Source organism: Nicotiana sylvestris, chromosome 12 (genome assembly GCF_000393655.2).
Source record: "Nicotiana sylvestris chromosome 12, ASM39365v2, whole genome shotgun sequence".
Taxonomy (NCBI): domain Eukaryota; kingdom Viridiplantae; phylum Streptophyta; class Magnoliopsida; order Solanales; family Solanaceae; genus Nicotiana; species Nicotiana sylvestris.
Genome location: NC_091068.1, coordinates 86708886 through 86724567, shown reverse-complemented (window position 1 = coordinate 86724567; position 15682 = coordinate 86708886). Strand labels below are relative to the sequence as shown.

Genomic DNA, 15682 nt, shown 5'->3' with positions numbered 1-15682 from the left:
CTGATTACTTTTCGAAGTGGGGCAGAAGCTGTTTCTCTTAAGGAAGTAAAGAAGGAAAATGTAGCTAACTTCATCCGAGTCAATATTATCTATTGATTTGGCATTCCGCAATATATATTAACGGACAATCGTAAGCCATTTGATAACAAGTTGATGAATAAAATATGTGATCTTTTTGGCTTCAAGCAACACAATTCCTCCATGTATTATGCTGCTGCCAATGGACTAGCTGAAGCATTTAACAAGACACTCTGAAACTTGCTGAAAAAAGTTGTTGCTAAGTCTAAGAGAGATTGGCATGAGAGAATGGAAGAAGCTCTTTGGACATATAGGACAACATATCGCATACCAACACAAGAGACTCCTTATTTGCTTGTTTATGGAGTTGAAACAGTCCTTCCACTTGAGCGTCAAATCCCATTGTTGCGGCTTGCCATTCAAGAAGGACTCACTGATGAAGAAAATGCTCGGTTATGCCTTGAAGAATTGGAAGCTCTTGATGAAAAGAGGCTAGAAGATCAACAAAGCCTTGAATGTTATCAAGCTCGTCTGTCTCGATCTTTTAATAAAAGGGTACACCTTAGATCTTTCCAAGTGGGTGACCAAGTTCTTGTGGTCAAAAGGCCTATTATTACCTCTCGTCAATCTAGGGGCAAATTCTCTGCTAAGTGGGATGTAGGATGGACCATATATTGTACAAGAGGTATACTCAAGTGGCGCTTACAAGATAGTTGACTCAGAAGGTTTGCGGATTGGCCCCATTAATGGGAAATTCATGAAGAGATACTATCCTTGAAGAAAATAAATACGCTCCTCGACGCACGAGCATAAACTGCATGTTACTATTGACCCGCAAGAATATAAACTGTGCACGGCCCATAAAAAAAAGTCCGCTAGGTTGAAAACCTCGAAAGAGGCGGCTTAGGCAAAAGTTAGGACATCAAAAAAATTAAATAAGTCCACTAGGTTGAAAATCTCGAAAGAGGTGGCCTAGGCAAAAGTTAGGACGCAAAAAAGGAAAAAAACCTCACCCATTTCGAATTATAGAATGACTTGATCCTTTTCACCGAGGTACGTAGGCAGTTTAGAGTTTTATTCTAAGTTTAGTCATATGAGTTCAAATATTACCCAAGGCATTATTCAAATGAGGTACGATGGAATATAATTCACTTGATTGACACTTGAAAATTAGGTGTATATGTATTCTTTAGTTGAACTCTTTGTCTTATCTTGATGGTCAATGGGGGCAAGCCCTCCATGTCAAATTAAGGTCTTTGATGGAATGATTGTAGTTTCTTTAATAAAAGGCTAAATATTCAAGTTGAAGGCTCCAATTCTATGTCAAGTCTATTATATCATCAATTTGAAGTATTCAAGCCCGCTAGGTCTTAAAGTTGCAGTATTCAAGTGTGCCAAGTCATCAAATTCACAAATTATTAAAAACAAAGAAGCTCACTCGTTATAAACTACAGAATGACTTGATCTTCACCGAGATTGGTATCTTCAAGACAATCAAAGTTTTCAAGACCGTCATGTCTTTTAGCTGAATTCTCTATGTTTGCCAAATCGCCAAGTTGAATTCTTCATATTTTCTATATCATTGATTTGAAGTCTCTACATACTTAATCTTCAAGTTGAAGTTGAGTTAAATTCTTCTAGTCCGCTAAGTCTTCAACTATCCAAGTCTGCCACGTCTTCAAGTTGAATTCTTCAAAGTGGCTACGTCTTCAAATTTAACTCTTATACTTTAACCTTCAAGTGAATCATCAAGTTAAAGTCTTCAAGTCGAAGTCTTCAAATCTGTCAAGTCTTCAAGTAGAAGCCTTCAAGTCTGCCATGTCTTCAACTTGAAATGTAAAAAAAGATTCTTCGACTATGAGGTTATCTTTATTAAAGTAATATCTTTGGAATTGATTTCTTCTTCTACCTGTAAAAAAAGAAAAGGAGAAACATATCTATATAAAGGAGATCATAAAATTGCTTGCGAAGATTGAAGTTGAAGAGATATTCTTGGTGGTTAGCTTTTTGAATAAATAAATAAATCATGCTTCATACAATCTCTGATTCATGTATCTCGAAATGAGGACAAATTTTCATTCCTTTGCGCCAAAAGTTCAAATCTTTTGGTGGTGAAGTAAAATCTTCAAGTTAGACTATATAATAGACTTTGCTGGTCTTCATCTTGGGTAAAATATAGTGTTCAGCTTAGACGGTGTAATGGTATTATTCCCGAACAAAGCAAAGTCTTCAGCCTAGAGGGTTGTCTTTGCCTTGGACAATGTATAGTCTTCAGCTTAGACGGTATAATGGTCTTAGCCTCGGACAAAGTAAAGTCTTCAGCTTGGATGATTGTCTTCGCTTCAGATACAATAAATCCTTGGCTCATACAGTGTAATGGTCTTTGCCTCAGATAAAAGTAAAGTCTTTGGCTTAGATGGTGTAATGATCTTTGCCTAAGATAAAGTAAGATCTTTGCCTAAGATAAAGTAAAATCTTTGGCTTAGACGGTGTAATGGTCTATGCCTCAGATAAAAATGAAGTTAAATCTTCAAACAAAATGAAGTCATTAGCTTAGACGGTGTAATGGTTTTCGCTTCAAATAAATGAAGTCTTTAGCTCAGAAGGTGTAATGGTCTTCGCTTCAGACAAAATAAATCTTTGGCTCATACAGTGTAATGGTGTTTGCCTCATCTAAAAGTAAAGTGTTTGGCTTAGATGGTGTAATGATCTTTGCCTAAGATAAAGTAAAATCTTTGGCTTAGACGGTGTAATGGTCTATGCCTCAGATAAAATAAAGTTAAATCTTCAAACAAGATGAAGTCATTAGCTTAAACTGTGTAATGGTTTTCGCTTCAAATAAAATGAAGTCTTTAGCTCAGACAATGTAATGGTCTTCGCTTCAGACAAAATAAATCTTTGGTAGAGACGATGTAATGGTTTTTATTTCAGACAAAATCTTTTGGCTTAGACAATGTAATGGTCTTCACCAAACAAAGTTGAAAAGTAATTTGCATGACAAGCAAAACGACCAAAGTTAAACAACAAAAAAAATTATTTTGGATTTGTGTGAATAGCCAGGTGATATTAACTAAAGATGGAATCATAGCAGAAGTAATTCATCTAAAGGCAATCAAGTCAATTCCAATAAAGATCCCCTATGGCGATATATTGAAGAAGTCACTTGACTAGACTTACAATATTGACTGAATTTGCAAGTGCAGACAAGTTTCACTTATGGATTATAGCAAGCAACAAATGGATGAGTTCATGAATGATCCAAGCAAGTAACTAACGCATAGATTAAAAAAACAAACGTATTGCAATAAATAAAGTCACGTGATTCAAAAATCACGCAATGGTACAAGGCCAAAAGAAAGTATCTGGCATGGTACATTCTTCTTATATATGAATAAAAATTTCATATTCTCACAGAAGAAAGATAAAACTACTCACAGAAGAAAGATAAAACTACTCATTGATAGCTATTTCGCAGCAGATGTTGGAGAACGATTTTTTTTCTCCTCTCTTCTTGAGTTCTCTTTGCTTTGGAATTTTGTGTGTATTTCAATCCAGGCTTATGGTGTCTCTATTTATAGATGTTTGGAGGAGTTCTCCTAATCCAGTAAGATGTATCGTGGCTAGGATATTCTCAAAGAATAAGATTTTATCTCCTAAAAATAGGAAAATAGTAGCGTGGGGAATTATCAATAGAAGATCCGATAAAGTTGAAGAGTCCTATAGAGATTGAGTCTAGCTGAATTCAAAGAGCAGGGAAAATTTTTAAAAAAAATTCGCGACGGAATGGGAAAACAACACAAAGTCTTTGCAAATTGAGAAGATAAGGTCGTTGTCGTTTTTTTTGGAAAAGAATAAAGCGACAAACGCCTTTTACCATTGAAATGAGTAAAACTTGCCAATTATTGCAAAATTCAACACTTTAACATTATTATATTATTTTAATGTTAAAGTATGAATTAAAAGATGTACTTTGCAGCAATATTAGCAAGTTAACATATTTTCATTAATTAGCTCAATGTACCCTTTATATTTAAGGATATTATTAGTACTTCAAGCCTAGTCTTTGAAGATTAATATTCGACAAGTCTTGAAGTAGGGGACATTTGTAAATATTTAAATTTTATTGAATTTAAATCCGTATAATAATTTGGATCATATTAAATTCAAGATATTAGTCCAAACAAATATTGTGGCTAGTAAATTAGGCTAATTACTAAAAGCCAATATATGTGTTGGGCTAGTCCATTTAATTGGACTATAAATTAAATGATAAGCCCAGTTCAGTAGCCCAAGGTCCAAATGGCTATTTGCGCGTCTTAAAGCCCAGGCTCGTGCCACGTGTCAAGTAATGTGGCAATCCAAGTCAAATGAACGAGCCAACAAAATCATGACATGTGTCAAGTGATATTGAAATCCAAGACAAGTAAATGAGCCTATGAAATCATGACATGTGCCAAGTAATGTGGCAATCCAAGCCAAATAAATGAGCCAATTAAATCATGCCAAGTGTCTGGATGGTATTGGTCAGTTCAAACGGACCAATCAAATCGCAGAGCCGTACCATCCCCTACAACTATAAATAGAGGTCTTCCTAAAGCTAGAAGGCACCAGAAGTGATAACAAGAAACAAGCAGAGAGCTCGTGGATCAAATACCGCAGATTTCTCTACAAGATACAAGTTCAAGCACTCAAGCTACAAGTTCAAGTTCAAGTTCAAGTTCAAGTTCAAGTTCAAGTTCAAGATCAAGAACGAAGCCAAATCAAATACCAAGGCGTTCAAGATCAAATTACTTGTTCGTGATCAAACCCAAATTGAAGTTCAAGGAGGATTCAAGATCAAGCTTTACAAGCCCTTGAATCAAATCGAGGCATTTGCATCTATACCCGCCTTTTGTGTCACGTTTTAACTTGTGCCCGCTTTGCAAAAAAAGTTGCAAGCGTACTCGCTTTTTCGCATAACTTCAGCATACGGGCCTGAAGTAGCAAAGACAATCACGCAAAACTTCAGCTTTCTAGTAGACGAGCCTGAAGTAGCAAGTGTGATGAACCAAGTGTGCTGAAATTTTTGTTTTGTAACTGACGAACTTCAGCTCTAAAGATGAAGTTTTTTTTTATTTTGTAACTGGCGAACTTCAGCTCTAGAGCTGAAGTTTTTGTTTTTGTAACTGGCGAACTTCAGCTCTAGAGCTGAAGTTTTTGTTTTGCCTTAGCTAATAATTAATAATATAGGTTGCAAACAATAGCGAATTCCAGAAACTTAACTACTGAAGAAAGCATATTCCAAAGCATTGGCTTCACAGTATGTGTAGTTCAAGATAGTAGACGATTTGCGTGAAGAAAGGACGTAAAAATGAACCAGCTTGCAAAAATGTAAATACACGGTCCCACTGTTATCATCTAACAAATCTATCTATGCACAATCCAATCCAAAGCAGATAAAATAGGGAAAATTTCACATAGAACAACTGGGCTCTCTACTTTTCAATTTTATAGCCTATATTTATGGCAATCATCCCATGAACTGAAATTCCATAGCAGCACCAACAACAACAGAAGAAATAAGAAGAAGAAAAAGAAGAAGAAGAAGAAGAAGAAGAAGAAAACGAAAGAGGAGAAGGAGGATGAGAAGGGGGCTGAAGTTATTTAAAAAGTGGGTATAAGTTAAAAGTTTTTAAAAAAATGAGTATAGGTTAAATGGGGGCGACCAAATAGGGCGGCCCGTGCATTTTTTACAATCAAATCAAAGTCAATTTCATTAAGATACTTTACATTCTTGAAGAATAAGAGGAATACCATAGAGATTGTAACACTTTCATTTATTGAAATCAAATACTACATTGTTACACAATTTTTCAGTCTTGATTATTTATTTTTCTCGACGCGAAAATTTGTTGTTACACCCTTCCCCCCCTCCCGAAAAAAAAAATATTTTTTTTATATTTTCAGTTTTAGTTTTTTCATCTTTCGGTTTACAAGTTCGAAAGTGTATGGTTTCATGTTTATTGTATATAAATTATTTATGAATTCTCTTGAAAGGTTATTTTTCTTAATTTGCATACCAAACACCGAAAAATGAATAAAATTACTATTTGTTTTCCAAAAATGTTTTTTGTAAAACATTTTTTGTTATACCAAACACACCTTTAGTTTAGAGTCTTTAGACTAACGTGTGGTTTAATTTGAGTTTGATTTTGTTTATTTGACGCCTTTTAACAATATACTTCTATAAAAGTTATTAGAATTTTTTTTATTAGAATCGGATTACGAATCCGGAACCTAAATATTGTTGATTTTGACTCAAAATACATTTTTAATGCTAAAAAGAAAAAGTTACATTTCTATATATAACGCTGTTTTACACCGCACTATATTTTAATGATGTTTTGGCCGTTAAAGTATAGCACGGTATAAAACCATGCTATATATGTATAACGCATGAATAAACCGCGCTATGCTGACATCATGTGACGGAGAGGTATCGCGCATTATATAACCGCGCTATACTGGGTTTAGCGCATTTATATACCGCGCTATACCTTCTCATTAATAAACCCTCCTTCTTCCCCAACGACGGAAACCAGACGTCCCAATTTAAATAAATAAAAAACTGCGGTGGGGCCCCTCCTATTTTTCTCCAAAAAAATCCGAGTGGACCCCACCCGTCACACAAAAAGATAATATTGTAGGTCTCACATCCTACCCAAGCCTTCTATTGTTGTGGTTTCCTCGTTTCGGGCTCGAAATTTCAATTCATCGACTTTTCAAAAAATATAAATTGAGGTATTCCGATTTGGTTTATGTCGAAACTAGTATAATAATGCATATTAGTTGTCTTGAATGTATTTGTTATTTTGTGTTTTGTTTGCGATTAAACTAATATGTTATTTTTATCCGTATTATGATATTAGTGTTTTAAGAAAATATTTATAAATTGAGAAATCATTTTTTTTTGTTAATAAAAATGTTCATAAATTTCTTTTACTGTTTTATATGTAGTTTCGTAAATGCTATGTTATTAAAATATATTTGTTGTTTTTATTTAGTTTAGATTATTTATTTGCCTAAGACTAGTGCTCTTTTAGCGTAGTAAAATATAGAGCCTTTTAGCGTAGAATCCCTGTAGTTTAAGTATCTATTATATTGATAGATCAAACACAAACTCTGTCCAATTACAATTTAGAAAAATTAATTATTTAATTTATAAAACAAACATTCAAAATTATGAAAAATCTTAAAATTGACACACATAAGAATTCAGGATAGCTTGGTGCTACTGAGCCTCAAATATCGTGCCTGGAACCCATATGTATATACTCTGTCCAATTATAATTTACAAAAAATAATTATTTAATTTATAAAACAAATACACAAAATTATGAAAAGTATTGAAATTGACACACATAAGAATTTAGGATAACATGGTGCTACTAGGCCTCAAATACCGTGTCTGGAACCTATAGATATATACTATGTCCAATTAAATAATTAAAAATTAATTATTTAATTTACAATACAAACACACAAAATTATAAAAATATTGACACACATAAGAGTTCATGATAGCTTGGTGTTACTGGACCTCAAATATCGAGCCTGGAATCCATAGGTATATACTCTGTCCAATTACAAGTTACAAAAATTAATTATTTAATTTATAAAACAAACACACAAAATTATGAAAAGTATTGAAATTGACACACATAAGAATTTAGGATAGCTTGGTGCTACTGCGCCTCAAATATCGAGTCTGGAACCTATAGATATATACTCTGTCCAATTAAATTATTAAAAATTAATTATTTAATTGACAAAACAAACACACAAAATTATAAAAATATTGACACACATAAGAATTCAAGATAGATTGGTGCTATTGGGCCTCAAATATCGAGCCTGGAACCCATAGATATATATTCTATCCAATTACAATTTATAAAAATTAATTATTTAATTTATAAAACAAACATACAATTAATATTGTTTAATTTACAGTAGATGACATGGACGTGCCGCCTTTGCATCCTGGACTTGTCTCCGATGAGCTATTAGTGTTACAGGGCGATCATAGGTTCGCCTACGTATGGGAGGGAGAGCTACTGGTCCAGCCTCTCCGCGCCAGGAGAGTGGACGACTTGTGGGACTTTATGAGGGGCAGAGATTTCCATCCCCGTGTAGTCCAACGCCTGTGGGATACGGGATTCTACAGGATTTTTGAGATTGGGCGGCTGCAGCTCGACTGGTCTCTGATCATGGCCTTAATAGAGCGGTGGCGACCGGAGACACACACTTTCCACCTGCCCATTGGCGAGGCCACCATCACGCTGCAGGACGTGGAGGTTTTATATGGGATGCCTGTTGATGGACTGCCCGTTGCACTGCCTCAGACAATGAGATATATGACACGTGTGCAGTACTTGGACTTGCTGCAGCAGCTCACTGGTTTCAGGCCACAGGATTAGACTGTACATTCAAGGGCCAATCGCATGAGTTTGACAGCTATTAGACAGCATTTGGAGATATTGCACCCCGTCATCACCGGCGAGACAGATGATTTGCATATTCACCGGTATACGAGGTTGGTGCTGCTCCTTTTTTTTGGGGGAGGGGGTCTTATTCCCGAACACTTCGGGAAATCTAGTGAGTTTGCAATTTCTACATCATCTTCAGCAGCTAGATGCTTTACCCCAGTATAGCTGGGGTGCTGTTGTTCTTGCTTACATGTACAGGCATCTGTACTGAGCGAGCATGGGCATCCAGAGTGACGTATGTAGTTTTTTGCTGCTTCTACAGGTGACAACATATTCGAATACTCTGTTCATTACTTCCAATTCTATCTAGTCAAAATTTATCTTAAACTTTACGTCAACTTTGTATGTTAGGTTTGGGCTAGGGAGCGGTTCCTGCAATTGCAGCCACCTCTACCACCATTACCTCTGGATGTACCACCTCCGTTTCTCCCTCTAGCTAGGAGGTGGGTTCTTCTACAGGATATGTACGAGATTATGTTGCTCATCATAATCTTCCCCTTTGCAAGGATGTGTTGGATATGCTGGAGGGCGCACAGGTAAATGTATACCTAAACTTACTTGGTATAGGTTCACTTGTGTTGCGCATACTCACTTTTATGTTCTTATTTGATAGTTCATCTGGACGCCATACAACGACGACTTGATAGGTGGCCTGCCCGATTATTGCTCGGCCGTCTGACTGATTTGGAGCACTTCCATCCCGCTGATGTGCCTCGATATTGTGGAGCATCATGCCACGGAGCGGGTACTTTGCCAGTTTGGCCGTCCACAGTATATACCGAGGGGGCTTGCATAGGAGGCTACACACTATCAGCGGGATAATTATTCTAGGGCGGACGACGCATTTGTAGCATGGCTAGAGGCATGGGTCCATACTTGGGACCGACGAGAAGACCTGATTTCGCCCCCACCTTCACAGATCCAGACGATGACTATTTAGCTCTATACGTCCTGGTACCGCTGCGTTACCCAACTTTTTTTCGGGAATCCCAATCATCAAGCTGGCAGTCGATATAGACCATACACCGATAGGCACGAGGCACTAATATGTTATTTGGTATTCTTACTTACAATTGTGACGTAGCGTTTTGTAATTAATATTTTACATGTTGTGCAGGCTATTGGTCTAGATTTATTCCTCCAGTTGGGACTGCAGATGCAGCAACATGCCGGCGATCCTGCGGTCGCTTTGTAGGAGTTCGGCCAGCAAGTGACAGAGCTGGCTGTCCAGACACTGCAGCGAGCCAGAGAGGGCAAGCGCTTAGATCACGACCCTGATTATGTGGTGCCAGAGCACTACCATTAGGGTAGAACTATCGCACGCCCGAGGGGACGGGGACGGGGACGAGGCAGGGCTGTCCCACGAGGCAGGGGTACCCCACGAGGTTGTGGGGTCCGGTGAGGAGGTGGTCCCCAACAAGGGGGTGTTGAGGCACCTGATGAGGAGGTTGGAGCTGATCTGCCGGGTGACATTCCTCAGGCAGACAAGCATCCCAGCCACATGCCGTCTGGCACTGCCAGCATTGCAAGTGGCCCCGTTAGAGCCATTATTGATTATGGCCACAAGCTTCACCAGAGGTTGGGAGCAGTTCCTTTCAGGCCCATCGACCGCAACTGAGGATCGGCCGACCCGAGATGTGGATGGTGGGTACAGGATGAGTTTTGGCTCATCATCGTCGGATGCTGTGGATCTATCACAAGTGCAGGTATGTTTGTATTACTATTAATTTTTTTTTTCAATCTTAATATTGATTCGCCATAAATTAATTTTTAATTTTCTTATTAAGGCTTCATCCCAGCCCGTCGCGGAGGCCACTTTGTGTGATGTTGAGGACACCACAGATGCTTATATTCAGGATCTCGACGAGACCATGGTAAGAAAATGTTTTTGACTTAACACGTACATTACTAATATACATTTTCATATATTGAGCTTACTTATTATTTTGTTGGTTGCTGATGGACCGACGACCCCTTCTACCGATCCTGCCAGCCCAACTGACGATCATGCTGCAGCGCATCCTCATATAAAGAGGCGACGTGATGGGGATGATCCTGATAGTGTATCCGGGCAGGAGGGGATGCGCCTCAGGCCAATGACTGCATTGAAGCACAAGGGCTTTGGGACTCATTTTCTTTTTGTATTTTATGTAAATAATAACAACAATTTTACATAATATGCGCATTATGTTTTTATTACCCCATTTTTTCTTTATTTTAATGCTACAACACAAACACAAACATAGAAACTTAACATAACTTGAATTCAGTACAACTAATGAAAACACATGACATGGGAAACATAAAGATATACTACTACGCTCAACACATACATGTCATTGTTTAGTCACCACTGCCTAGTATTCTCTGTTCCAACCACTTAAATTTTTCTTCCAGCTTATGTTTTTCTTCTTCCACCTTTTTGAGTTTCTCCTTTAACTCCGCAACTTCTCGTTTGTATTGTTGTTCATATTCCCACTTTTTTCTGGTCAAATAATAAAGATACTGCTGATCGGGTCCAACCCTACACCACTACAGAGTGGCAAGAGTGGTCGATGCAGTTTTTACCCGAGAAGGTCGAGATTGAATCCACATGGAGCTAATACAATGTTTGGAGTTGGATTCATATCTAATCTAGCAGTGTGTAGTGCTCTTGATTACACTTCCAATCATTCTTGTTTGTTTGTTACCGCTAATGTTTATACTAATGATGCATGAAATTAAGCTAAGTAGATAATTTTGTAGGGTTTTCTATGTCACACCTCCTTTTTTCGCACCCGCGGGGGTGCAAGGGAGTTTTTCCAATTAAAGGACAATCGGAACGGGATTTGTTTAATTATTTCAGAGTCGCCACTTGGGAGATTTAGGGTGTCCCAAGTCACCAATTTTAATCCCGAATCGAGGAAAAGAATGACTCCATATTACAGTCTGCGTACCAGAAATCCGGATAAGGAATTCTGTTAACCCGGGAGAAGGTGTTAGGCATTCCCGAATTCCGTGGTTCTAGCACGGTCGCTCAACTGTTATATTCGGCTTGATTATCTGATTTTATACAAATATGAACTTATGTGCAAATTTTAACTTTTTACCGCTTTCATAATTGTTATTATTATTTTCTACAAGGAATTGCAACGTTGTGAAAATATATCCCGAACCGCGTTACAATCAATGTACCCGTGGTCGTCGACACATTTTGACTCTATTGAGATTTGGATTTGGGTCACATCAATGTGCACCCGTGTTTAAGAAGGTTAAATTATTAAAGGTGCGCCTAAAGCAACTAGCGTATTGTTATTTTGGGAAGGCCGTAAAATTCGCTAAACGGCCTGTCCCGAATTCTAAGTATTTTAATATATACATTTAGAGGGCCCCGCAGCTTGTGCATTTTTGTTTGTCGAGGCTCGTCTCATTTTTATTTAAAAGGATAAACCTACAGTGACTATATTTTCTATTAAGTTCATCTCTAAAAAATCCTAATTTATTCACTAAGATCTTAAAGTCATTATAATCGGATCACATAAAATGTACCCCCGAATTTTAGGCATTGTAACCATGTCATGGGAACCGTACCCCTAACCACGATGATGATTTGTATACATGCCTAAAGTAAGCTACGAATGTTCATAACGACCGAAAATAATTAATAAAAATAACGATCAAAGCTCATTCGTTCATGAGAACTAACAGTTTCATAATTCATACACAAACTAAATTCGCGCTACATCATTCAATCACAGAAATTTAGAGGCATGCTAAGGGAAAATCCCGAAACAGAGAATCAAAAGATGGAAATTTTACGACTAAAGCAATATCACGTATTCATTCAAGATTCAAGTATCACTCCGGCTAAAAATGTAATCATGCAAGAACAGAACAAAGAGAGAATAAAACTGGACCTCAAACTTGTAATGTTTTCGTTTCTTTTCTTTTTGAAATATGCTGAATAAAGCATTCAACACATAGTTCAACCATTAAAACCCAACTTAAACAAAATACAATCAATGACCAACATTAGGATCATAGTAGATTCCAAAACTCACGGAATCGTGTAATATATCTATGGATCAATAAAAGAGAGTGATAGGAACAGACCTTTCTTTGTCCTCAATGTAACGGACCTCAACGAACAACGACGACCTCAACGGAAACGAAAACTCGAACCAAGATTTTCAACGACCTCGACGCTCACCTTCTCTCTCTACAACCTTGACGGGCAGTGGGTTATTTGGGCGATGGAGGGAGCTGGTAACGAGCCCGTTTGGTGGTAGTGTTTTCGTTTTGTTTTGTTTGTCGAAATGGAGACGTTGTCTTGGTGGGGGTGACGATGGGGAGGCAACAGCAGTTGCTGTTCGAACCAACCTGAGGCGTGGTGGTTGCCGGACAGTGACGACGAGCTATGGCTGGTGCGTGGGGGTGCCGGAAAGGATGGAGGGAGCTGGTTTTCTGGTTTCGTTTTCCGGCCAGTTATGGAGGTTCGCTGGAAGGGTCATTTTAGAGGTGGTCATTCACTGGACTGCTTGGTTCAGCTGTGCGCGAGGGAGCAGCTATGGCGAAGGGGAGGGCTGCTAACGGGTGTTTGACGGACGAGGCAGCTGGAGAGGGTTTGGAGGTGAAACGATGGTGGTGGTGTTTGGACCGTCGGGTGGAGGGTGGTTTTGGGTAGTGGTCGACGATGGAACTAGGAGGAGGAGGAATGGTCGTGGGCTGGTGTTTGGGTGGTTTGACGATGGTTTGGGTGAGGGTATGCTGATTTGGGGTCGGTTTCAGGCGTCGGGGAAGGTGAGGGAGCTGAAGCTTTTTTCTTGCTAGGGTTTTTTGTTCTTCTTCTTAAAGAAGAAGAACATGAACAGTGCACTTTTAAATTTTTTTTCCCCAAGTCCCCTCCTCCCAAAAATGTTTGTCCGTGTATTTAGTATCCCTTTGCTAGGAAAATGAGCCCCACGCGTGGTGGGGTTCAAGACTTGTGTCCCCCACGCGTGGTGGGGTTCCCCGTGTATGGGATTCCGTCCGTGTTCCCCACGCGTGTCCCCTCATGTGTGGTGGACTCGGATTATTATGGGCTAGGTCTGAAATTAGGCCTAAAAGCGGGTAATTTGAACCCGAATATTATTCTTTTGCCCGGACCCGATTAAGAACACGACGTTGTTCGACTAATCCTATGTAAGCAAAATAGCTACCAAAATAAGACTAATATTTAAACAAAACTATATCTTTTTTTTAATATATTTTTCAAGATTTAAAATAGCTACAAAATATTAATAAAACTATTTTTTTGTAATTTTCGTTTTTATATAAGGATAAAATATAAAGTAATATTTTTTGTATTTTTCAAAAATTAAAATGACTACAAAACATTAATAGAACTATATTTTTGGTTATTTTCGAAATTATATAAAGTACAAAAATAGAGTACAATTTTTGTATTTTTTCAAGTTTATGAGAAATACATAAACTAAAATTTATATATATATTTTTTCTAATTTTTCTTTTTGCAACGAAATAAAGTAAAAATAGTTAAAATGGCTATATTAGACCCAATTTCACATATTCACGCTAAAAATGTGAAAATTCTCGGGGAGGGTCAAAAATCAGGTGTCTACAGCTGCCCCTCTTTGACTGGAAACACGAAGAGTTTTCCGACAAAGAACGACTAGACATGTTTTTGACCCGACCATTACTTGGACGGACTACACTAAGGAAAGGGAGGGAATGTGACCGAGCCCTGGTATCTGAGCTGCCTACATATCCTTGGTTTTACAAGAATCAGGCCACGTGTAGTTCGGAAATGAGAGAGAGATGGTAGAGTGTACCGAGGTGAAGAGCCGATCGAGGTGCCGTTCCGTTGAGGTTCCGGTCCGCGGTCCTGTCATTACATCAAAATGATAACTGAAAAAGACTAACTAAGCCTATCAGCTACTAGTTACAAGGATTCCTATCTTTAAGTCTTCTGAAACTTGATCTTGACTCTTGAATGGTGCTTCATACAGACTTTGGATTTGAACCTTGATACTTGCTAGTTGTAGGTGCTAGTTCTTGAGCAGACCACATATGTTCTCCACTTCCGTGCTTTGGATTCGTTTTTTCCTCTTTTTTTTTCTTTTCTTGTTTTTTTTTGTTTTTGTTTTTGTGACCAGCTTTTGTTGACCATCTCAGCCTGTTGACTCGCATTCTTGAGGCGAGCTTCTGCTATTTATAACTTGGTTGAATGCTGGGGATTTTTGTTGTAGCCTTCTACTTTCCGGTGCTGGGGATCTTTATTGTTTCCTGCTGGGGATTCCTGTTGTAACCTTCTACCTTCCGGTGGGGTTACTGATTTCCAAAATCTACAGTATAAGACTAAACAGTATTCCTCTTGTTATACAGGTGGGCGCCTGAAACATGAAATGTAAAGACTGAAATGTATTCCTCTCGTTATACAGGTGGGCGCCTGACATGAAATGTAAAGACTGAAAAGTATTCCTCTCGTTATACAGGTGGGCGCCTGGCTTCAACACTAGAAATCTAAAGACTGAATGTATGCCTCTGTTATATGGGCGGGCTCCCAATTTCAACACTTGAAAAGTAAAGACTGGAATGTATTCCTCTGTTATTATGGGCGGACTCCCAATTTCAACACTTGAAAAGTAAAGACTGGAATGTATTCCTCTCATTATACAGGTGGGCGCCTGACATGAAATTTAAAGACTGAAATGTATTCCACTCGTTATGTAGGTGGGCGCCTGACATGAAATTTAAAGACTGAAATGTATTCCACTCGTTATGTTGGTGGGCGCTTGACAAGAAATTTAAAGACTGAAAAGTATTCCACTCGTTATGTAGGTGGGCGCCTGATTTCAACAACTTTTAAAATAAACGCCATTCCTCTCTTCAGGCAGGCTCCTGATTTTAACAAACTTCAAAGCTAAACGCCACTCCTCTCTTCAGGCGGGCTCCTGATTTCAACAACAACTTTTAAAATAAACGCCATTCCTCTCTTCAGGTGGGCTCCTGAATTTAACAACAACTTTTAAAATAAACGCCATTCCTCTCTTCAGGCGGGCTCCTGATTTTAACAACAACCTTTAAAATAAACGCCATTCCTCTCTTCAGGCGGGCTCCTGATTTCAACAACTTCTAAAATAAACGCCATTCCTCTC

The 15682-nt window shown here is 38.3% G+C and overlaps 2 protein-coding genes across 2 annotated transcripts; both read left to right on the top strand.

The window, feature by feature from the left end:
* The first annotated feature begins 306 nt into the window (after positions 1-306).
* LOC138883323 (uncharacterized) lies at positions 307-735 on the top strand. Its single transcript, XM_070164004.1, has one exon. It carries the CDS (start codon positions 307-309, stop codon positions 733-735), a length of 429 nt encoding a protein of 142 aa, XP_070020105.1.
* A 7283-nt stretch (positions 736-8018) lies between these two features.
* LOC138883322 (serine/threonine-protein phosphatase 7 long form homolog) lies at positions 8019-8477 on the top strand. The gene has a single exon (XM_070164003.1). It carries the CDS (start codon positions 8019-8021, stop codon positions 8475-8477), a length of 459 nt encoding a protein of 152 aa, XP_070020104.1.
* The last annotated feature ends 7205 nt before the right edge of the window (positions 8478-15682 follow it).